Source organism: Miniopterus natalensis, chromosome X (assembly GCF_054644295.1).
Source record: "Miniopterus natalensis isolate mMinNat1 chromosome X, mMinNat1.hap1, whole genome shotgun sequence".
Classification (NCBI taxonomy): domain Eukaryota; kingdom Metazoa; phylum Chordata; class Mammalia; order Chiroptera; family Miniopteridae; genus Miniopterus; species Miniopterus natalensis.
The window spans coordinates 58,168,519-58,194,381 of NC_142103.1; the positions used below are offsets into that span (position 1 = coordinate 58,168,519).

Genomic DNA, 25,863 nt, shown 5'->3' on the forward strand with positions numbered 1-25,863 from the left:
CGTCCCTACCACCAGCCCTAAGCAACCACTTATCTACTTTCTGTCTCTATAGATTTGCCTATTCTAGGTATTTCATATAACTGTCATACTATTTATAGTCTTTTATAACTGGCTCCTTTTATAATTTTTCAGTAATGTTTTTTAGGTTCTCCATGTTGTAGCTTGGATCAATACTTCTTTTTATTGCTGAATAATATTCCATTGTATGAATATACCACATTTTGTTTATCCATTCATTCATTGATGGATATTGGGGTCTTTCCAATTTTCAGATATAATGAATAATGCTGCATGTCCAAATTTTATGTGGATATGTGTTTTCATTTCTCTTGATTATATACCTACAAGTGGAATTGCTGTGCCATATCGTAACTTTATGTTTAATCATTTGAGGAACTGCCAGACTGTTTTTCAAAGCAGCTGCACCATTTTACATTCTCAGCTGCAATGGATGATGGTTCCACTTTCTCCACCTCCTTACCACAACTTGCTCGTATGTCCTTTGGACTATGGCCATCTTAGTGAGTATGAAACACTATCTCATTGCAGTTTTGATATGCATTTCCATAATGACTAATGACAAATAATGCTGAGTACCTTTTCATGTGCTTATTTGCCATTTATATACCTTGTCTGGAATATGTCTATCCAGATTTAACCATTTTAATAAGGTTATTGTCTTTTTATTATTGAGTTTTAATAGTTCTTTATATATCAGATATAATTTATTCTCTCCCATTATGTGGTTGCATTTTTCCTTTATTGCTAGTGCTCCTTGAAGCACAAACATTTTTAATTTTGATGTTGCCCATTTTATTGATTTTGTTGCTGTTGCTTTTATGTCTAAGATCATTGCTTAATCCAAGGTCTTGAAGGTTCACCCCTATGTTTTCTCTGAGAGTTTTATATTTTTAATTCTTACTTTTAGGTCTATGATCCATTTTGAGTTAATTTTTGTGGATGGTATAATATAAGAATCCAAAGTTATTCTTTTGCATTTGAACACCCTGTTGTCCCAGGACCATTTGTTGGAAACTATTTTTTTCCATTGAATTATCTTGGCACTCCTGTTGAAAATCAATTGACCATAAATGAAAAGATTTCTTTCTAGAAACTCAGTTCTATTCCATTTATATCGATGTCTATTCTTGTGGCAATACCACACTGTTTTGATTATTGTAGTTGTGTAGTAACTTTTGAAATAGAAATGTGCTAGTCCTTCAACTTTATTCTTCTTTTTCAAGATTGTTTTGGCTATTCTGGTTCCCTTGAATTTCCATATAAAAGTTAGGATCAATTTGTCCAATTTCTGCAAAGAAGCCAGATGGGATTTCGATAGGGATTGCTCTGAATCTGTAGATCAGTTTGGAGATTATTTATTGAAATCTTAACAATATTAAGTCTTCTAACCCATGAAAATGAAATATATTTCCATTTATTTAGGTCTTTAATTTCTTTCAACAATGCTTTGCAGTTTTCAGAGTATAAATGTTTTACTTCTTTTTTTTGTAGTCTTTTCAGATTTTCTATTTCTTTTTGAATCAGTTTCAGTAGTTTATGTTTCTAGAAATTTATCCATTACAATCTAAGTTATTTGCTTATAATGATCTTTTTATTTCTGTTATGTTGGTGATAATGCCCCTTCTTTCACTTTTAATTTTAGTCATTTGTGTCTTCTTTCTTTTTTTCTTGGTCAGTTTATACAAAGGGTTATCAATTTTGTTCATCTTTTTCAAGAACCAACTTTTGGTTTCATTTTTTATCCTATTATGTTTCCAGTCTCTATTTCATTAAGTCTCACTCTAGTCTTTTTCATTTTCTTCCTTCTGGTTGCTTAAGGTTAATTTGCTCTTCTTTTTCCAGTTTCTTAAGGTGGAAGTTTGGTTATTGATTTGAAGTATTTCTTCTTTTTGGAATATCAGCTTTTACAGCTATAAATTTCCCTCTAAGCACTGTGTTCTTAGTCTGTTTGAAATAGTGTAACTAAATACCACAGACTACATAGCTTATGAACAACAGAAATTTATTTATTACAGTTTTGGAGGTTGGAAGTCTCAGATCAAGGTGCCATCTTAGTCACATTCTCTGGTAAGAGCCCTCTTCCTGGTTCATAGCTGGCACCTTCTTGCTGTGTCCTCACTTGGTGGAAGGGACTAGAAATCTCTTATAAAAGGCACCAATCCCATTCGTGAGGGCCCCACCCTCATGACTGTAACACCTCCCTATGGCCCACCTACTGATACCTTCACCTTTGGGGGTTAGGATTTTAACATGAATTTGGGAGGGACACATTCAGGCATAGCACAGTGTTTAAATAGCACTAGTTCTGGTATATTGCATTTTTCTTTTTATTCACCTCAAAGTAGTTTATATTTTTCATTATGATTTTTTTTTTACCTATTGTTTATTTAAGAATCTGTTTTGCCCAGCCGGGAGTGGCTCAGCGGTTCAGCATCGACCTAAGATACACGAGATCGGGGTTCGATTCCCGGTCAGGGCACATGCCCGGGTTGCGGGCTGCAGCCATCAATGACTGTCTCATCATTGGTGTTTCTATCTCTCTCTCTCCCTCTCCCTTCCTCTCTCTGAAATCAATAAAGATATATTAAAAAAAAAAAAAGAGAAAAAAAAGAATCTGTTGTTTTATATCCACATATTTGTGAATTTCCCAATTTTTATTCTCTTACTGATTTTTAATCTTATTCCACTTGTGGTCAGAGTACATACTTTGTGAAACTTAAAGATATTTTAAGTTTATTTGAAGTTTGTGTTGTGGCCTAGCACATAGTCTGTCCTGAAGAAAGTGCCATATGTGCTTTAGAAGAATGTGTATTCTACTTGGGTTTGTGGAAGTCTATGGATATCTATTAGGTATAAAAAAAACTATATATAGTTTTATACATTTACTTTTTTAAAGTTAAGAGAAGAAAGAAGAAATATATCTTTATATTGTCTTCTATAGTTATGCAGCTACTTTTACCAGTGGACTTTGTTTTTTATTTGGATTCAAATTACTGTCTGGTGTCACTTGCTTTCAGCCTGAAGAACTTCTCTTAGGTTTTTTTTGTAAAAATGGTTCTGGTAGCAAATTCTCTCAGCTTTTGTTTATCAGAGAATTTTGTTATTTTGCTTTCAGTTTTAAAAGATAGTTTTGCTGGATATTAGATTCTTGTTTACTGTTATTTTTTTCATCACATTAAATGTGTTATCTCACTGCCTTTTTTTATTGAGATTCTATATTTGCTGAGGCAGTGTCATCATACCTTCTTTCTTTTTGTGGTTTCCTTTAGTTGTTTGAACATATTTAAAATAGATGCTTTGAACTCTGTGTCTGCTAAGTTCAACATCTGGACCTTTTCAAAGTTCCTGTTGTCTACTTTTTTGGTGCATATGAGTCACATATTCTTGTTTCTTTGCATATTTCATATTTTTTGTTGAAAACTGGACATTTTATATGATATATTGTAGCATCTTTGAACACTGATTCCCCTTCTGGGGCTTGCTGTTAATATTTGTTTGTTAATCTGTTTAGTGAGTTGGCTGGGCTAGTTCATTGAAGTCTATTTTTTTCTAGCTGTATCACTCCTCAGAGGGCACAGTCTTTGCCTGTGCAGTCACCCTGACCCCTCTTCCCCAAAGGGATGAAAGTGGTTTTTAGCAAGGTTATTTTTTACCATCTCTTTCCCTGATCTCCTTGTTAAGCTTCTAAATGGCCTTCTTCTATTGTCATCACACCCAGCTATTAGTCTTAACTGGTGTGTGTGTGTGTGTGTTTGTGTTGGAAAATGCTCTTCAGCATAAATTGAAGGAGAAGGGATCTTCTTCACTTTTTCTTTCCCTGGTTCTCTCTATAAACTTTGAGCTGGTCTACTGTTTTGCTTGTTGGTATCATTGAGCTACCAGCCACCTCTTAATTGTTCAACACTAAGATCTCCATGGTATTTTTTATAGTGCCCTTAGACTTGAACTTTCTCCTGCTCCATTCCAATTATGGTCACTTATTTTAGTGAGAGCTACAAAGCTCCCTCTTCTAATGGCCTCCCTCTCCTCCTGAGCAGAAACTTTGTACCTCTTGTTTTGTTGCTGGAGGCAGGGACAGTGGCCCATTTCTATCAGAGTGAGGATCCAGCTCTGAGTGGAGGGCTGGACAAGAGTCATAGTCCCTGGCATTCTTGGCTTATCTCTCCCAGCATAGAAACCCTATCCTATAAGCAAGTTGAGATAAGGGCAATTGAGACCTAGTATTCTCAGTATGCCATGCCTGGTATGGAGTGGGGACTGGGTAGAGGAAGAGAGCTCCAGGCCTCTCAGTTGTGCTTGTTTTATAATAGAGCTTCTGCAGTACATACCTGGGGGAGGGAGATGATAAGTACTGGCAGCATGCTCCTTCTGGGAACTCCTAGCCTGGAAGCTGAGGGTAAAGGGAGCACCATCTTCTTGGCCACCTAAAGTAGCACATCACACTGAGCTGGAGAGTTGGTGGGCAGATCATGTCCTAAGCGCCACAGGCGCTCACTGTTCTTACTGAAACTTAGTAGATTTCTTGGAATATATTTGCTCTATGTCCTTAGGCCAATTTCCTGAGACTTCACATGGTTGTGTTTTATAATTTTCAGTTATGGTTGTTTTGCTAGGGAGAGGGTTAATGGACTCCTCACACCACCATCACAGAAGTGCTTCTCTTCTGTCCTAGATTGTTAAAGAAATTGATAATGTTCACATTTTTTATTTAATCCTCATTTTCCTGGGACATTAAGGACAAGTACAAATAGAGGCTAATTTTCTATATAAATTCTAAAATATTCAGTTTAAACTATGATTTTAATTTTTAACTGTTTTTAATGAAAATGATATGAAGATTATTTTAATTTGCTTAAAGTTTTGTTTGGTTGAGACTAACTTCTTTTTGTTCATTGTTGCCAAATAGACCAGATTCCTGACTCGTGCACTTGAGCAGATCCATAAATGCAGAGACATCTGGAATCTCCTGAAAGACACAGGTATAGTGGGAACTGGGAATTTGGTAATACAGTTATAAAGGGTGTTTGAAATCTGAATAATCCAGTCTTTCATCACTAGAAATTTGTGATACTTGCAGTACTTGATAACCAGTCAAACGATTCTCTAAGAACTAATTTTTCCCCACTGTATGTCTATTTTAACTCTGTGACACACTGCTTGGAGTAAGAATGTATTTTACCTTGCTTTTTATGGAAGTATATAGTATTGATTATATGTGATATTATTGCTCTTAGGTTACTAGAATAAATGTCTAATTTAACCAACTTTTAACCACAGTATCAAAATTTAACACAGTTTTTATCTTTTTAAATTTTTAATGCATTTTTTCTTTATTTTTTTTTTCCGTCGCCATTTATCCCCCCTATACCCTTTCCCACCTCTACTTCCCCCACAATCACCACAGTTGTTTGTGTTCGTGAGTTCTTTCTCTTTTTTCTTTTTTGATCATTACTTCCACCACCACCCTGACTCTGCCCCACCAGAGCTGTCTGCCTGCTATCTACACGTCTGTCTCTATTTTGCTTGTTAGTTCAGTTTGTTCATTCAGTTCCACATATGAGTGAAATCATATGGTACTTGTCTTCCTCTGACTGGCTTATTTCACTTAGCATAATGTCTCCAGGTCCATCCATGCTGTCTCAAAGGATAAAATTTTCTTCTGTTTTATGGCCGAGTAGTAATTGATTGTGTAATACTATTCATCTACTGATGGACACTGGGGGTGCTTCCAAATCTTGGCTATTGTAAATAATGCTGCAATGAACATAGGGCTGCATATATTCTTTCAAATTAGTATTTCAGTTTTCTTCTGATAAATTTCCAGAAGTGGAATCACTGGATCATAAGGCAGTTCCATTTTTAATTTTTGGGGGCAACTCCTTATTGCTTTCCACAGTAGCTACACCAATCTGCCTTCTTAACAACAGTGCACAGCGGTTTCCTTTTCTCCCCATCCTTGCCATCTTTTTTTTTTTTTTTTTTTTAGTTTATCTTTATTGTTGAAAGTATTACAGATATCCCCTTTTTTTTCACCTACTGATCTCCTCCACCCCACATCCACCTCCCCCCAGGCCTTCCCCACGCTATTATCTGTGTCTGTGGGTTATGCATATATACATATAAGTTCTTTGGTTAATCTCTTTCCACCCTTGCCTTCCCTCTGAGATTCCTCAGTCTGTTCTATGCTTCTATGTCTCTGGATCTACTTTGTTCATCAGTTTATTTTGTTCATTATATTTCACATATGAGTGAGATCATGTGATACTTGTCTTTGTCCTACTGGCTTATTGCACTTAGCATAATACTCTCCAGTTCCATCCATGCTGTCCCAAAGGGTAAGAGATCCTTCTTTTTTAACAGCTGCATAGTATTCCATGGTGTAAATATACTACAGCTTTTATCCACTCATCTACTGATGGGCACTTGGGCTGTTTCCAGATCTTAGGTAATTTTTGAGGAACCTCCATACTGTATTCCATAGTGACTGGACCAGTCTGCATTCCCACCAGCAGTGTACTAGGGTTCCTTTTTCTCCACATCCTCACCAGCACTTGTCATTTGTTGATTTGTTGATGGTAGCCATTCTGACAGGTGTGAGGTAATACCTCATTATCATTTTTATTTGCATCTCTCTGATGATTAGTGACTTTGAGCAGTTTTTCATATCTCTTGGCCATCTGTGTGTCCTTTTTGGAGAAGTGTCTATTTAGGTCCCTTGCCCATTTTTTAATTGGATTGTTTGTCTTCCTTTTGTTAAATTGTATAAATCCCTTATATATTTTGGATATTAACCCCTTATCGGATGTATCATTGGCAAATATGTTCTCCCATGCAATGGGCTCCCTTTTCATTTTGTTGATGGTTTCTTTTGCTGTGCAGAGGCTTTTTATTTTGATGTAGTCCCATTTCTTTCTTTTCTTTGTTTCCCTTGTATCGACAAACATATTGCTACGAGAGATGTCTTTGATTTTGCTGCTTAGGTTTTCTTCTAGGATTTTTATGGTTTCAAGTCTTACATTTAAGTGTTTTATCCATTTTGAATTTGTTCTTGTGTATGGTGATCTAGTTTCATTTTTTTTTTTTTTTTGCATGTACCTATCCAATTTTCCCAGCACCATTTGTTGAAGAGACTATCTTTACTCCACTGTATGCTCTTGTCTCCTTTGTCAAATATTAATTGAGTGTAATGTGTTGGGTCAATTTCTGGGTTCTCTGCTCTGTTCCACTGATCTATATGCCTGTTCTTGTGCCAATAACAGGCTGATTTGATTACAGTGGATGACATGATATTATACACAGAAAATCCTAAACACACCACCAAAAAAAATGCTGGATTTAATAAATGAATTTGGCATTGTAGCAGGATACAAAATTAACACCCAGAAATCGATAAAATTTTTATACACCAATATTGAACTGTCAGAAAGAGAAACTTTAAAAAATCCCTTTTACCATTGCAACAAAATAAGATACTTAGGGATAAACTTAACCAAGGAGCCAAAAGACTGAAAACTACAGGACATTGGAAAAAGTGATAGAGGAAGATATAAACAAGTAGAAGAATATACCGTGTTCATGGATTAGAAGAATTAACATAATTAATATTTTCATACTACCCAAAGCAATCTATAGATTCAGTGCAATCCCTATTAAAATACCAACAGCATATTTCACAGATGTAGAACAAATACTCCAAAAATTTATATGAAACCAAAAAGACCCTGATTAGCAGCAACAATCTTGAGAAAGAAGAACAAGTTGGAAGGATCACAATACCCAATATCAAGTTAGAGTACAAAGCCACTGTAATCATTGTGTTTTTAATTTGCATCTCTCTGATGATGAGTGATGTTGAATATATTTTCACATATATATTGGCCACCTGTATGTCCTGTTGGGAGAATTGTCTGTTCAAGGCCTTTGCCCATTTTTAATTTGGATTGTTTGTCTTCTTCTTATTCAGTTTTATAAGTTCTTTATAAATTTTGGATATTAACCTCTTATCAGATGTATCATTGTGTTGCGAATATGTTCTCCCATTCAGTGGGTTGTCTTTTCATTTTGTTGATGGTTTCATTTGCTGTGCAGATCTTTTTAGTTTGATGTTGTCCCATTTGTTTATTTTTCATTTTGTCCTTTGCCTGAGGCGATGTATCAGAAAAAATATTGCTACGAGAAATGTCCTAGATTTTGCTGCCTATGTTTACTTCTAGGATTTTTATGGTTTCAGTCTAACATTTAAGTCTTTCATCCATTTTGAGTATATTCTTGTGTATGGTGTAAGAATGTGGTCTAGTTCCATTTTTTTCCACATACCTGTCCAATTTTCCCTACACCATTTATTGAATAGACTATCTTTACCCCATTTTGTTCTTGCCGCCTTTGTCAAACATTAATTGACCATAAAGGAATGTGTTTTCTATTCTGTTCCATTGGTCTTTATGTCTGTTTTTATGCCCATACCATGCTGTTTTTATTACTATGGCCTTGTAGTATAGTTTGATATCACCGAGGAAGATTCCTCCAACTTTGTTCTTTCAAAATATTGCTGTGGCAGCCCTGGCCAGTTTTGCTCAGTGCTTAGAGTGTCAGACTGTGAACTGAAGGGTCCCGGTTTGATTCTGACCAAGGGCACGTAACTCGGTTGCAGGCTCAATCCCCAGCCCTGGTCAGGGTGCATGTGGGAGGCAACCAATTGATCTCTCTCTTACATCACTCTCTATCTGTCTCTCCCTTCCACTATCTCTGAAAAACAATGGAAAAGGTATCCTCGAGTGAGGATTAAAAAACAAAAACGAAGTATTGCTGTGGCTATTCAGGGTCTTTTGTGGTTCTATATAAATTTTTGGATTATTTGTTCTAGTTCTGTAAAAAAATGCCATTAGTATTTTGATAAGAAATGCATTCAACCTCTAGAATTAACAATGTCAATTCTTTCTATCCATGAGCACAGTATATTCTTCCATTTATTTGTATCTTCTTTAATTTCTTCAGTGTTTTATAATTGTCTGAGTACAGGGCGTAAATTTTACATCCTTGGTTAAATTTATTCCTACGTATTTTTTTGATGCAATTGTAAATGGGATTGTTTTCTTAGTTTCCCTTTCTGATAGTTCATTATGGGTGTATAAAATGCAACTGATTTCTGGATGTTTATTTTGTATCCTGCTGCTTTACTGATTTTATTTTTCAGTTCCAGTAGTTTTTTGGTGGAGCCTTTAGGATTTTCTATGTACAATATCATGTCATCTGCAAATAATAAGTTTTACTCCTTCCTTTCTAATTAGGATGCCTTTTATTTTTTCTTGTCTGATTGCCGTAGCTAGGACTTCCAGTACTATGTTGAATAAAAGTGGTGAAAGCGGACATCCCTGTCTTATTCCCAATCTTAAGGGAAACACTTGTAGTTTTATCATAAATGGGTCCTGAATTTTTTCAGATGCTTTTTCTACATCTATTTATATGGTCATGTGGTTTTTATCCTTCATTTTATATATGTGCTGTGTCACATTTATTGATTTGAGGATATTGTACCAACCTTCCATCCCCAGAATAATGCCCACTTGATCATAGTATGTAAGCTTTTTAATGTATTGCTGTATCTGGTTTGCTAATATTTTGTTGTTGAGGATTTTAGCATCTATGTACCTGAGGGATATTGGCCTACAATTTTCTTTCTTTGTAGTGTCCTAATCTGGTTGTGGAATTAGGATAATGCTGGCTTCATAAAAGGAGCTTGGAAGTCTTCCCTCCTCTTGAATTTTTTGGAATAGTTTGAGAATAGGTGTTAATTCTTTTTGAATGTTTGGTAAAATTCACCTGTGAAGCCATCCTGTCCAGGACTTTTGTTTATCGGGATTTTTTATTATTACTGCTTCAGTTTCATTAGTTGTAATCAGTCTATTCAGTATCTCTGATTCTTCCTGATTTAGTTTTGGAAAATTGTATGTTTCTAGGATAACTTTCTAGCAATATATCCATTTTGTCCTGATTGTCCAATTTGTTGGCGTATAATTGTTCATAATATTTTCTTTCAATCCTTTTTATTTCTGTGATGTCAGTTTTTACTTCTCTTCTTTAATTTATGATTTTATTTATTTGGGTCATCCCTTTTTTTTCTTGATGAGCTGGTAAAGGTTTGTCAATCCTGTTTTATCTTTTCAAAGAACCAGCTCTTGGTTTCGTTGATCTTTTGTATTTTTTTAGACTATTTTGTTTATTTCTATTCTGATCTTTATTATTTCCTTTCTTCTACTCACTTTGTGCTTTGTTGTTGTTTTTCAAGTTCCTTTAAGTATCACTTGGACGCCTTAAAAAATGGAAATGACAGACTGTCTACAAAATTGTGATAATGAAAATACCTTGTAACTGAATTTAAAGTGCTAAAGCAATGATCAGAGTAAAATTCATAGCTTCAATGACTTTTATTGTGAAAGCATGTCAGAATACTAGCTGTCTACTGAAAAATCCATTTCTTCTTTCTAAGAACACAGCTAGACTCTCTCTGTATATTTATATATGTCTGTATCTCTATCTATCTGCCTATTTATATATATCACTAAGGAATTTTAAATTAAAACAATAATGAGAAACCAGTACACACCTATTCAAGTGGTAAAAGTCCAAAACACTGACACCACCAAATGTGGACAAGTATCTGAAGCAACAGGAACTCTCCTTCATTATTGGCAAGAATGTAAAATGTTACAGCTTCTTTTGAAGACAGGCAGTTTCTTAAAAAAACTAAGAATAATTGTACCATATAATCCAGCAACTGTGCTCTTTGGTATTTATCCAAATGAAATGAAAACACGTCCATGCAAGACCTGCACATGGATGTTTGCATCAGCTTTATTCAAATTGCTAAATCTTGGAAGCATCCAAGATGTCCTTTAGTAGATGAATGGATAAATAAACTGTGATATGTCCAAACAGTGAAATATTATTCAGAGCTAAGAAGAAATAAATTAAGCCATGAAAAGACATGGAGGAAATGTAAATGCATGTTGCTAAGTGAAAGAAGCCATTCTGAAAAGGCTTCATACTGTGTTATTCTAACTATATGATATTCAAGGAAAGTCAAAGCTATGGAGACATTAAGAAAGACTCACTGGTTGCCATGGTTTAGTTGGGGAGGTAGGGATGAATAGATAGAATACAGAGAATTTTTAAGACCGTGAAACTATTCTATATGATACTACAGTGGTGGATAATGTCATACTTTTGTCAAAACCCATAGAATGTACACCTAGAGTGAATTCTAATGTAAATGATGGACTTTGTTGAAAATGATATATCACTGTAGGTTCATTGATTTTAACGAATGTACCATTATGGCTCATGTCAATAGTGGGGGAGGTTGTATGTGTGGGGAGATAGGGTGTATGTGAGAACTCTGTATTTTTCCACTGAATTTTTCTATGAACCTTAAACTGCTTTAAAGAATAGCTTTTATCAAAAAGATGAGAGATAACAAGTGCTAGGCAGGATGTGGAGAAAAAGGAACCCTTGTATACTATTGGTGTGAATCTAAATTGGTACAGCCACTATGGAAAGTTCTTTTTGAGGATCCTCAAAAAGAATAGAACTGACATATGATCCAGAAATCCCACTTCTGAGTATGTATTAGAAAGAAATGAAATCACTGTCTCAAAGAGATATCTGCACCCCCAGGTTCATTGCAGCATTGTTCACAATAGCTCAGATATGGAAATGATTTAAGTGTCCATTGAAGGATGAATGGATAAAGAAAATGTGGTATATTCAGCCTTAAAAAATTAGGAAACCCTTCCATTTGAAACAACAGGGATGAATCTGGAGGACATTATTCTAAATGAAATAAGTCAGACAGAGAAGGGAAAATACTCTACGATCTAACTTATATGTGGAATCTAAAAATGAGGTCTCATAGAAACAAAGATTAGATTGGTGGTTGCCAGGGGCTGTGGAAGGTGAGAAATGGGTGATGGTGGTTAAAGGGTACACATTTCTAATTCTAAGATCAGTAATTTTGAGGGACCTAATGTACACTATGGTGACTGTAGTTAAGAATACTGGATCGTGTACTTGAAAGTTGCCAAGAGAGCAAATCTTAAATATTCTCACCACACTTAAAAAATGATAACTACATGAAATGATGGATGTATTAACTAACCTTATTGTGGTAATTATTTTGCAAGATATATGTATATATAATTATCCCATTGTATACCTTAAACTTTACACAATGTTATGTCAAACATATCTCAATGAAGCTGGGGAAAAAAATCCAGCAATATATAAAATGAATTATATACCCCCCAAAAGACCATTGGGTACAGCTCCAAGGATGATGAGTTATAACATGTTGTTAAAATGGATTTTATTTTTTAAATATATTTTTATTGATTTTAGAGAGAAAGAGGAAGGAAGAGGGGGAGAGAGAGAAACATCAATGAGAGAGAAACATTGATCAGCTGCCTCCTGCACACCCCCCTACTGGGGATCAAGGCCACAAACTGGAGCACGTGCCCTGACCGGGAATTGAACGGGTGACCACTAGGTACATGGGATGACACTCATCCAACTGAGCTTCACAGGCCAGGGAAAAATGGATTTTATTTTAAAGTAAAAAATAATAAAATAAAATCTATTAATTTAAAAAATAAACAGCACTGGCTGGTGTGGCTTAGTTGATTGAGCATCATCCCGTGGACAGAGAGGTCACAGGTTCAATTCTTGATTGGGAAACATGCCCAGGTAGCAGGTTCCATCCCAGTCAGGGTGTATACGGGAGGCAACCAATTGATGTTTCTCTCTCACATCAATGTCTCACTTTCTCTCCCCTTTCCTCTCTCACTAAAAAAGTCAATTAAAAAAACATATTTAAAAAAAAAACTGAATTGCGACAGCAGCCTCCCCTTAGCTCTCTCTGCTCCTTCTGTTCATCAGACAACTGCGTATTCCCGCGCAGTACCAGCCGCAACCCAGTGACACGATGGTGAAGGTCGGAGTGAACGGATTTGGCCATATTGGACGCCTTATCACCAGGGCTGCTTTTTTTTTTTTAATTTTTTTTTTTAATATATCTTTATTGATTTCAGAGAGAGGAAAGGAGAGGGAGAGAGAGAGATAGAAACATCAATGATGAGAGAGTCATTGATGAGCTGCCTCCTGCACGCCCCCGACTGGGGATCGAGCCCGCAACCCGGGCATGTGCCCTGACCGGGAATCGAACCTTGATCGCCTGGATCCTAGGTCAATGCTCAACCTCTAAGCCACACCCGGCCGGGCACCAGAGCTGCTTTTAACTCTGACAGAGTGGATATTGTCGCCATCAGTGACCCCTTCATTGACCTCAACTGCATGGTCTACATGTTCCAGAATGACTCTACTCATGGCAAGTTCAAAGGCACAGTCAAGGCTGAGAACGGGAAGCTTGTCATCAATGGAAAGTCCATCTCCATCTTCCAGGAGTGAGATCCTGCCAACATCAAACAGGGTGATGCTAGTGCTGAGTATGTTGTGGAGTCCACCCCTGTCCTCACTACCATGGAGAAGGCTGGAGCTCAGTTGAAGGGTGGAGCCAAGAGGTTCATCATCTCTGCCCCTTCTGCAGATGCCACCATGTTTGTGATGGGTGTGAACCATGACAAGTATGACAACTCCCTCAAGAATTTCAACAATGCCTCCTGCACCACCAACTGCTTGACCCCTCTGACCAAGGTCATCCATGACAACTTCGGCATCAGGGAGGGACTCATGACCACAGTCCATGCCACCACTGCCACCCAGAAGACCATAGATGGCCCCTGTGGGACACTGCAGCGTGATGGCCAAGGGGCTACCCAGAACATTATCCCTGCTTCTACTGGAGCTGCCAAGGCTGTGGGCAAGGTCATCCATGAGCTGAATGGGAAGCTCACTGGCATGGCCTTCCATGTCCCCACCCCCAATGTGTCAGTTGTGGATCTGACCTGCCGCCTGGAGAAAGCTGCCAAGTACGATGACATCAAGAAGATAGTGAAATATGTACCGCTATGTTCATAGCAGCACAGTTTACAATAGCTAAGATCTGGAAGCAGCCCAAGTGCCCATCAGTAGATGAGTGGATAAAAAAGCTGTGGGACATTTACACCATGGAATACTACGCAGCTGTAAAGAAGAAGGATCTCATACCCTTTGGGACAGTATAGATGGACCTGGAGAAAATTATGCTAAGTGAAATAAGCCAGGCAGAGAAAGGCAAACATCACATGATTTCGCTTATATGTGGAATCTAAAGAACTTAATAAACTGATGAACAGAATAGATTCAATGACATGGAAGCATAGATGAGACTGACGAATGTCAGAGGGATGGAGGAGGGCGGGTGGGTGGAGGGGGAGAGAGTAACCAAAGAATTTATATGTATATATGCACAACCCAAGGACACAGACAATGGTGGGGAGAGGGACTGGGGAGGGGGATGGGACGGGGTGGAATGGGTCATTGGGGAGAAAAAGGGACATCTATAATATTTTAAACAAAAATAAAATTTAAAAAAAAAGAAGGTAGTGAAGCAGATATCAGAGGACCCCCTCAAGGGCATCCTGGGCTACACTGAAGACCAGGTTGTCTCCTGCGACTTTAACAGTGACACTCACTCCTCTACCTTTGATGCTGGGGCTGGCGTTGCCCTCAATGACCACTTTGTTAAGCTCGTTTCCTACTATGATAATGAAGTTGGCTACAACAACAGGATGGTGGACCTTATGGTCCACATGGCCTGCAAGGAGTAAGAGCCCCTGGACCACCAGCCCCGGCGAGAAGAAGAGAGACCCTCAGCTGCTGGGTAGTTCTTGCCCCAAATCTGTCCCCAACACAGAATCTCCTGACCTCCACAGTTTCTATCCCAGACCCCCTGAAGAAGGGGAGGGTCTTAGGGAGCCCTACCTTGTCGTGCACCATCAAAAAAGTACACTGTACCCCCACCAAAAAAAAAGTGGTAGCAGAATAGACTATACTAGATAATTTCTGGGTCAGTTTTTTCTGGAACATAGTATGATTTTTGAATATGTAAATTAAAGTATTCCTCTTTTTCTAGAATATATTCTAGAATTGTTTTTTTGTGTGTTTTTTCATAGTTTTATTTTTGTTTAAATTATTACAGATGGCCTAGCCGGGCATGGCTCAGTGGTTGAGTGTCGACCTAGGATCTAAGAGATTGGGGTTCGATTCCCGGGCATGGCACATGCCCGGGTTGTGGGCTGCAGCCAATCAATGACTCTGTCATCATTGATGTTTCTGTCTCTCTCCCTCTCCTTTCCTCTCTATGAAATCAATAAAAAGATATATTTTAAAAAAATAAAAATATTACAGATGTCCCTTTTTCTCCCCAATGACCCATTCCACCCTGTCCCATTCTTCTCCCCAGTCCCTCTCCCTACCATTGTCCGTGTCCTTGGGTTGTGCATATATGCATATAAATTCTTTGGTTACTCTCTCCCCCTCCACCCACCCTAGAATTATTTTTAAATACTTAGAAACCTAAGCATATATGTTCTTTTTAACAGGCAAAAGGAAAGAAACCATTATTTGTACAGTTGACCCTCGAAAATATATGGAGTTTGTATGATGCTGTCTTTTAAATGCCGGCTTTTAAAGGTTAAACATTTTTCTTCTTTGGGGACTTTATATATGTTTTGGATCTTTTTTTTTTACTGTTTCTAAATCTATCACTTTGTTTTCATTTTATTTTACTTTCATTTTATTTTATTGATAGAGAACATATTTATTATTTATTTATTTATTTATTTATTTATTTATTTATTTATTTTTCATTTAATTTGTATACAAACATCACTGACTTCCTGTGAATGGAAGGTAGTAAATTCTCTTTATAGAAGTGTGAAAAGATCTAGACCTAGCCTGAGTTATCAGTGAGTTTCTGGTCTGGATCAGGGGTCAGCAAACCATGGCTGGCAGGTTAAATGCTGCCTACTGACTGTTTTTATAACTGAAACTTTGTTGGAAAACAAGCCATGCTTGTTTACTTAACTATTTTATTTTTTATTTTTTTATATTTTAATTTATGTTTATTGTTGAAAGTATTACAAATGTCCCCTTTTTCACCCCATTGATCCCATCCACCCTGCACCACCCCCAGGCCTTCACCACACTATTATCTGTGTCCATGGGTTATACATATATGCATATAAGTTCTTAGGTTAATCACTCCCCACCCACCTTCCCTCTGAGATTCATCAATCTGAATCATGATTCTATGTCTCTGAATCTGTTCTGTTCCGTTGGTTTATTTTGTTCAATAGATTGCACATATGAATAAGATCATGTGATACTTGTCTTTCTCTGACTGGCTTATTTCACTTAGCGTAATACTCTCCCAGTCCCACCATGCTGTATCGAAGGGTAGAGGACCCTTCGTTTTTACAGCTACATAGTGTATTCCATGGTGAAACTGTTCTAGAAATTGCTTGATATGATTTCAGTATTCTTGAACTTGTAGAGACTTGTTTGTGTCTTAACATATTGTCTGTCTTTGAGAATGTCCCATGTGCACTTGAGAAGAATATATATTCTGCAGCTTTGGGGTAGAATGTTCTGTAAATGTCAATTAAATCCATCTGATCTAGTGTTTCATTTAAGGTCACTGTTTCCTTGTTGCTTTTTTTGTCTGAAAGTCCTATCCAGCGAATTCCTTCCAGTGTTAAAGTGTGCTACTATGACTGTATTGCTCTTGATCTTCCCCTAAAAGTCCTCCAGAAGTTATTTTATAAATTTAGGTGCTCCTATATAGGGTACATATATGTTTATGAGGGTCATATCCTCTTGCTGGATCAATCCCTTTAGTATTATGTAGTGACGTTTCATGTCTCTTGTTATGGTCTTCATTTTGAAGTCTATTTTGTCAGATATGAGTATTGCTACCCCAGCTTTTTTTTAAATTTTTATTTGCATGGAAAATTTTTTTCCATCCCTGCACTCTCATCCTGTGTGAGTCTTTTGTTCTGAGGTGGGTCTCATGTGAACAGCATATATTTGGGTCTTGTTTTCTTATCCATTCAGCTACCCTATGTCTTTTGATTGGAACATTTAACCCATTTACATTTAAGGTTATTATTGATAGGTATTTATCTATTGCCATTTTATTTCTTTATGCCTATGTTTCTCATCCTCTCTCTTTCAACTTCTTATTACAACAGTCCCTTTAACATTTCTTGCAATGCTGGTTTGGTAGTGATAAATTCCTTTAGCCTTTTTTTTGTCTGGGAAGCTCTTTATTTCACCATCTATTTGGAATGATAACCTTGGTGGATAGAGTAGTCTTGGTTTCAGATCCATGCTTTTCATTTCCTTGAATACTTCATGCCATTCCCTTCTGGCCTTTAGAGTTTCTGATGAGAAATCAGCTGACAGCCTTATGGGAGATCCTTTGTAGGTAACAGATTGCTTTTCTCTTGCTGCCTTTAAGATTCTTTTTCTTGAATTTTTGGCATTTTAATTATGATGTGTCTGGTTGTGGACCTCTTTGGGTTCTTCTTGCTTGGAACTCTCTGTTCCTCCTGCACTTGTGTGACTTTTTCCTTGACCAGGTTTGGGAAATTTTCTGCCATTATTTCTTCACACATGTTCTCTATCCTTTGCTTACTTTTGACCTCTTCTGGCAGTCCTATGATGCGAATATTGTTACATTTCATGTTGTCCCACAGCTCCCTTAAACTGTCCTCCTGTGGTTTTTGTGGTTTTTTTCTTTTTGGTTCTCTTGAGTTATTTTTTCTACCCTGTCTTCTAATTCACTCATCCATTCCTCAGCTTCCCCTAATCTGTTGTTCATTCCTTCCAGTGTTTTGTTTTGCTTTTTTATTTCTACTATGTCATTCTTAATTTCCTTCATAGCTTCTATCTCTTTGTTCAGGCTGTTGAGTATCTTTATGATCAGTTTTCTGGACTCTATATCAGATATATTGCTTATCTCCATTTCACTTATCTCCTCTTCTGGAGAATTCTTTTTTTCTTTCATTTGGGGCTTATTTTTTGTCTCCCCATTTTGGCTGCTCATTTGGATTTGTTTCTATCTGTTAGGTAGATCTGCTATGACTCCCAGCCTTTTGCATGGTATCTGGTGCAGGCCAGTGTCAGAGGCTGTTTGTGACTGGCCTTGATTACACTCTTTGACGTTTTCCACATTCCACAGCTTCTAGTTTCCTCTGATCAGGCTGGGTGTGTTTGGATAGGACCAATATATCCAACAAGTTTTGCTTTTCCAAACCCTGGGTCCAGAAGCAAATCAGGCAAAGACTCAAAGCACCCAGAGGCTGTTATTCGGTCTTGATGAGCCTCAGTCTGTAGAAAGTCCACTGGGTGGGGTGGCTGATTGTTTTCAGTCTCTTAAGGAGCCTGAGACTGTAGAAACTTTATAGGGTGGGGCCAGAGGTTGTACAATTGGTGGGACAATTGCCTTCCCCACAGGCAAAAGCTGCTTGGAAATACCTGCCTGAGAAAGATCTCTGTAGTATGGGGAAATGGCTCAGCACAGAAATATAGATCACTGCCTTCTGATATCTTTTCCCCCAGTGCGCCCCCCTGGTTTCTCCTCACACCACCCTTGTCTACTCTGCTTTCCCTCCACTGGAGCCCAGTGTGAGTGGCTACACACAAAACTTTGTGCATTGGCCCTTTAAGACCATGCCTGCATGTCCAGCTGTCTCTCCCTGGCAGACAGAAGCCCTGCTGCTTTTCACAGCCACATGTTTTGTGGACACCTTTCTCAGTTCTGGTACTCTGGGCTGGGAACCCAGTTTGGGCTTTTGGCCCCAGTTTTCATTGGAACTCCCAACAACTGAGATATTCCTCCTGACCTTTAGCTGCTACCTGTGGGAGCCTGGCCAGCCCTCTGATTCCTCCACACTTCCTACCAGTCTCTATGGGGTCTCCACTTTTCCTCCTTGGTTATGAGGGTTCTTTCCAGCTAGTCTTCAGTTGCAGTTGATTATTCACGGTGGTTTTTCTATATTTTAGTTGTAATTCCAGTTTGGTCCTGGGAGAGTGTCAGTGTAGCTTCCACTCAATCCATCACCATCATGGATCTCTATGTTACTTTTAACATTAAAGATGAATTTTTTTAAAAAGAATCAACTTTGGATATAGGTATAGGGCAGAGAAAGGCAAATCACATTTCCAGGATAAGAAAAAAGAGATTTATAGGGAAGTAAATATTTTACCAAGGATTAAGACTTATGGTTATAATATACTTCAAACTTTTCTAACACAAGGGAATGCACAGCTTCTGAATCTGTCTTTCTGGCTTCTTTTCAGGATTTCTATTGAAGAACATAACTTTTGCATGTTGTTAGGAACATCCTTGGAATCATACTCTGTACATAAAGAGCCATCAAAAGTTAAAGCCAAAAGTAAAGTTAAAGCTAGAAGTCATCTTAGTGATTAGGTCTCTTTAAGCTGTTTATTTTGTTTTGTGGGGGTTTTTTTGTGTGTTTTTTTAAAAATATATCTTTATTGATTTCAAAGAGAGGAAGGGAGAGGGAGAGAGAGATAGAAACATCAATGATGAGAGAGTCATTGGTTGAGCCCGCAACCTGGGCATGTGCCCTGTCCGGGAATTGAACCCCGATCGCCTGGTTCCTAGGTCGACGCTCAACCGCTGAGCCATGCCCGGCCGGGCTATTTTGTAATATAGTAAAACCTTTATCTCAAAAACATGAAGATGGAGAAAAGCCCTTAGTTGTTTTTGTAAGCCATTGCAGGGAAGAATTTCATGTACCTCCAGTGCTATAATTTTGACCTTGCTGTAAAGTATTTACCACATGTGATCATTGAAAGTCTTAGTGGTTATGGCAAATAAGGCAAACCTAAGAGCTTTAGAACAAAGCCCAGCATAGGTCCTCTGCCAACAGAAATTCAGTTTAGCTAGCAGGGAAGAGGATTGTCTAAGTTTTCTTGTATTATATATTTATATATTATGGTCTCTTCATATGGTAACTCTATGTTTAGTCATTTGAGGAGGTGCCAGACTGTTTTCCAAAGTGTCTCCACCATTTGGTATTGTCACCAGTAGTGTGTGGCACTTACAATTTCTCCACCTTCATGTCAGCACTTGTATTATCTGATTTTTTTTTATTCTGGCCATCTTAGTGTATAGTGATATCCCATTGTGGTTTTTATTTCCTTATGACCTATTTTCCTGACAACTAATGGTGTTAAGCATTTTTTCATATCCTTCTTGGCCATTTGTATATCTTCTTTGGAGAAATGTCTATTCAGACCCTTTTCCCAATTTTTAATTGGGATATTGTCGTTTTATTATTAAGTCGTAAGAGTCCTTATTATATTCTAGGTACAAGTTTCCTGATCAGATATAGGACTTGCAAATACTTTCTCCCATTCTTTGCTTTGTCTTTTCCCTTTCTTGATAGTATCCTTTGAACCACTATTTTTTTTTTTAAGCACAATTTTTTAACTTCAGTAAAGTACAGTTAATCTATTTTGTTGTTGTGGCTTGTGCTTTTGATATCGTATCTAAGAATCAACTGCCAAATCCAAAATCATGAGTGCTTTCTCCTGTGTTTCCTTCTAAAGGCTTTTACAGTTTTTGCTCTTACATTTAGGTCTTTGATCCATTTTGAGTTAATTTTTATATGTGGTATGAGTTAAAGGTCCAACATCATTCTTTTCCATGTGGCTATCCAGTTGTACCAGAACCATTTATTTAAAAACAAAACAAAACACAAAACTATTCTTTCCCTGTTGGATGGGTTTTGGCCTCCTTGTGGAAAATGAGTTGACCATAGACACATGGTTTTACTTCTATCCCACATGGTGTCAGTTCTATCCCATATGATTTATATGTCTGTCCTTTTGCCAGTGTCACACTGTCTTGATTATAATTGCTCTGTATTAAGTTTTGAAATCAGGAAATGTTAATCCTCCAAATTTGTTCTTCCTTTTCAAGATTGTTTTGGCTATTTTGGGACCCTTAAATTTCCATGTGAGTTTTAGGATCAGCCTGTCATTATCTGAAAAAAGAAAAATAGCCAGCTAGAATTCTGATAAGGAATTGTATTGTATCTGTAGGTTATTTTGGGGAGTAGTGCCATTTTAACAATATTAAGTCTTCTAATCCTGAAATGTGAAATATTTTTCCATTTATTTACATCTTTTAAAATTTCAGTGTACAAGTCTTGCACTTCTTTTATTTAATTTATTCCTGAGTATTTTATTCTTTTTGATGCTATTGTAAATGGAATTGTTTTGTTAATCTTATTTTCAGTTTGTTTATTGCTATTGTATAGGATTAGGATTGATTTTTGTATTCCGATCTTGTTAAACTTGTTTATTAGTTCTAATGGTATTTTACTGGATTCCCTAGGGATCTATTTACAAGATCACATTTTGTATGAGTAGAGATGGTTTCACTACTTTTTTTCCAGTCTTGATATCTTTTGTTTCTTTTTCTTGCCTAATTTCTTTAGCTAGAACTTTTAAAACAATGTTGTATAGCAGTGGTGAAAGTAGGCATCCTTGTCTTGTTCTTAATTTTAAAGGGAAAGGATCTAGTATTTCAGCATTATGTATGTTGTTAGTGGTGTGTTTTTCAAATGCCCTTTATCAGGTTGAGGAATTTCCCTTTTATTCCTGGTTTGTTAATTGTTTTTATCAGGAAAAGATGTTGGGTTTTGTCAAATGCTTTCCTGACTCTGTTGAGATCATCATTTAGTTTCTGCTTCTTATTTTATTGATATGATGTATTACATTAATTGGTTTTCAGTTGTTAAAGCAAAATGCAATAAAACAAGGTATGCCTGTGTAGTGAAAAAGAAGAAATAAAACTCTATTTGCCTGCAGATGACATGATTGTTTATGTAGACATTCCCAAAGAATCTACAAAAAGTTACTGAAGCTAATAAATGATTTTAGCAAGTTACAGGATACATGGTCAATATTCAAAAGTTGATTATATAACTGTATACTAGCAATGAAGTTCAAGAACAGGCAATAACAATCAATATGATGAAAGTCAAAATAGTTGTTAACTCTGCCAAGGTAGTATTGACTGGAAGGGAACACGAGTTTTGGAAGTATTCTATATCATGATCTGGGTAGTGGTTATATGGATTTAAACATATGTAAAAATTCATCAAGCTCTTTAAGATTAATGTACTTCATTCAGTTTATTTTATGTATACTATACCTCAACACTTTTTTAAAGGTTCATTCTAACAGGGTGAATGAAAACTGTCTCACATACTATGGTATATGCCAGCTGATACAAGATTCTGCCCATGGTGGTACCTAAGAAATACTGATGACTGACTAAATGAAACAATTTGGAAACTTTACTCTTCTTAAAATAAAGCCCCAGTTATTTTAGAAAATATTGTATCTTCTGGTTAATTCAATCATTAAAGTGAGACAGATAAACATTGGATTTGAATTAGACAGCAGCAAGACTTTTTCAGGCTGTTTAGGAACATCTTGGCAATAATTTTAGGAAATATAGGCAATGCTAGTAATTGCAATACAGGGTGCTGAAAGTATTGGTGAGTTTATAGATTTTAAAATGTAAAAACTTTGTCCACAGAAGCTGGGATAACCTTCAAATTGTAAGTAAAATTAATTTTTCTCAACAAGAAAATCTCCCTAGAAGAGAGATTAGAATAGGAGAGAATATTGAAATGTAATCACAGAGAATATTGCATTTTTGCCTCTTTCTTAGGGAACTTCTCCAGTGATCCGTGTGAGACACTGCTTCTGCTATATGAGTTTGAAGTTAAAGCCAAAATGAATGATCAGTTACTGGACAGCTTCCTGGAATCAGTGTGGGAACTGCCTCATTTAGAAAGTAAAACATTAGAAACAATTGCAAGTAAGAGCTATATTTATGGTTTTGGAAGGCTACTACCCATTTAAATTGTACTACTTGTTTATTTCTTTCCTCCGTTCTCTACATTTCCTCATAGTACTTTGTTTTTCCTTCTCTAATGGCATTCTTGAACCATTTTGTATTATAATCATTTATGCATTTATCTTTTTCTTTATATAAGATTATAAGCTCCTTAGCGTCATGAACAATAATTACTTATATTTGTTGTACTTATTAACCCTGGCTAAGTGCATTGCTCACAATCGGTGCTCATATTTATTCTGTGTGTGGAATTGAATTCTATTACTACACAATAGGGGGAGCTCAAGCTTAGTTTTGCTCAGCTAGCTAGAAATGGTAACCGACTGCTTCATTAATCAAGGGTGATGCAATCAAAGCAATTTATTAAAGTGTGTAGAGAAATATAGATAATATTTTCTAACACAGTTGCCACTTTCAAATTTCTAGTTGGGCTGCAAGTGGTATTTGGGGGCCCAAAATCTTTATGGGAATATACTGCAAGAAATGGCTTAATTGTCTTCTCTTTTTATCTCTCACCCTCCTTGGGAGCCTATGTGTGGTTAATAAAAGTATTAGATAGCCCCGAATGCACAAGAGTCACATTTGCCTTTCCTTGTCTTGCCAAGACAATTCCTAGAGACCTTGAACAGATCGTATATACTTTATGGACATGTGATAGTTACTACTGTTTGTTGTGTAAAGGAACTCCAATTCTAGAGGCCTGGTAAATGCATCTGGAAGTTTGGGAGTCTGTTATCTTGGACACTCACTCTCATGTCAAGTGTTTCCTGTTTTTAGTATCAAAGAAAAATAGTAAATTGTAGTATAAATCCATTTTTGATTAGTGCCCTTTTACTAATTTGCTTTCTGTTTCCTTCTTAGTGTGTCCCTCCTTGACTCTGGTTTATATTATTGCTTTACCTGTATTATTGTGCAGGGTCAGAGAAACAATAGGTTCTCTGTTGATGTGTGTGTGTGTGTGTTTTTAATGTTTTTTATTGATTTCAGAGAGAGGAAGGGAGAGGAAGAGAGAGATAGAACCATCAATGATGAGAGTCATTGATCTGCTGCCTCCTGCACATCCCCTGCTGGGAATTGAGCCTGAAACCCAAACATGTGCCCTGACTGGGAACCAAACTTCCATCTCCTGGATCATAGGACAGTCGTCAACCACTGAGCCACACCAGCTGGGATCTCTGTTGATGTTTGCTGAAGAAAAGATATAACCCGGTGATCCTACTATGTTATTCTGCCCAGAAAGTAGAAGCTACCTCTGAAAGCCACCATGGGTTCATCATTTTATAAAATTTGTTTTTTGTGTGTTTGTTGGTTTGTTTGTTTGTTTTTGTTCATCTCTTTCAGGCCAGTTTTGTTAGAGAAAGCAAGTTGTAGGCTGGGATGAAAACTGTGATGGATGAGATTATAGTATTCACAACCTTTTTTCTTCCCTTCCTATAGCATTAGCAATGGAAATGCCTGCATACTATCCTTCCATTGCTCTAAAGGCCTTGAAAGGGGCTTTATTGCTCCACAAAAGGAAAGAATCATTTGATGTTTTGAAATACAGGTTAGTAATTGTAATTCAACACTATCCAGGCTTTTTGATAGCCAAAAGAGCTATAATCAATGCCTCCTAAGTCATCAATCATACTCAACTGGCCCAATTTAAAAGATGATCAGGGTACTTCTGTAACTCCTGAACCTAAAAAGCCTTCAGAACAGCTCCATATTCAGAGTTGTATTATAGACCAAGAATTAATGAGCTAAATCAAGGATTTTCTCCTTTCTGCTTCTTTGTGTGAGTATGTATATACTAAAATTACTAGGTACCTTTCTTTATTTTATTACTAAATATGCCAAATGTAGACAGAGATTAATATAACAAACAACAACTTATTCCCACCAAAGTTTAATAAATGTTAACATTTTGCTATATTTGCCTCATATTTTTTTCTAAGCACCTTTCTTTAAGGGCCAATAAGTACATAATATAGCATGTTATTTTGTGTTTTCTATGCCTAGACATGGGGAAAAAAATAGAAGTTATGTGATTTTTCTCTGGAAAGCATCATTACAGTCTTCCTTTTCTGAGATTTGAGAAACAATTCTCTTGGAATTATTTCCAATTTAAATCCTAATTTTCTTGCTTATTTGAGGATATAACAAGATGCTTCAAAGTGCTTGTAGATTCAACCAGCTCATAAAATATAGTAAACAGCCACAACTTCTCAGTGTAGGAAACTAAAAAAAAAAGGGTGAAAGACAACCATAATAAAAGGAAGGATTGATCAGCCCCTTTTACATCTTCGAAATCTGTCTTCTGAGGTTGGAAGCCAGATTAAATTGAAGGAAGAACAGACTTGTTTTGAAGTTCGTAATCTGGGATGAGATCCAGATTTTACTTACCTTAGCCATGAAGCCAGCGATTTCTTTCCTTATGGGATAGTTTTCTCTTTTTTATTTCAGCAACTGTCTGCACAACTTGATTAACCTCTTAGTGCCAGGTGGGGTGCCAAATGCAGAACTCTGTCCCCTGGAAGAAGTTTGGGGCTTTTTCGAAGATGCTTTGAGCTTTATTAGCCACACCGTAAGTCAAACAGTGATATTAAACTTTCAGCTAATTTTAAAGATTTGAAATGTCTTGTGCATTAGAAATTACATAGAATACTGCTCTCTGATATGAGTTTTAGGGTAAATAAATTCATATTACAATGTAGTTACATACTTCCAAATTTCCCTGGGTTTATGAAATGTAAGTAGTTAATGGTAGAAAGTTTCTAATGTAAGTATACTATGGATTAGGTCAAAATTGCAGTACAACCTGGCATTTGGGGTTATTTTGTATTTTTAAAAGCAAATAGAATTGTTCTTACTCTTCTATCAAGTTGATGAAATTCTCCCCATTTCTTTTTTTCTGAAAGTTTCTATCATGAATGACGAATTTTGTCACATAATTTTTCTGC

At 36.8% G+C, this 25,863-nt stretch overlaps 1 protein-coding gene and 1 long non-coding RNA gene across 2 annotated transcripts; both read left to right on the top strand.

Annotated features, from left to right (window-relative positions):
• The first annotated feature begins 437 nt into the window (after positions 1-437).
• On the top strand, positions 438-22,816 carry LOC148090511 (uncharacterized). Its single transcript, XR_015713734.1, has 3 exons — positions 438-521; positions 4,928-5,000; positions 22,733-22,816. It is a non-coding gene; the product is annotated as an uncharacterized LOC148090511 (long non-coding RNA).
• On the top strand, positions 12,948-14,780 carry LOC107532898 (glyceraldehyde-3-phosphate dehydrogenase-like). Its single transcript, XM_016207426.2, is given in 3 exon segments — positions 12,948-13,044; positions 13,293-14,031; positions 14,565-14,780. Coding segments are annotated over 3 exon segments (1,002 nt in total). The 5' UTR covers positions 12,948-12,997.
• Positions 22,817-25,863: the final 3,047 nt, after the last annotated feature.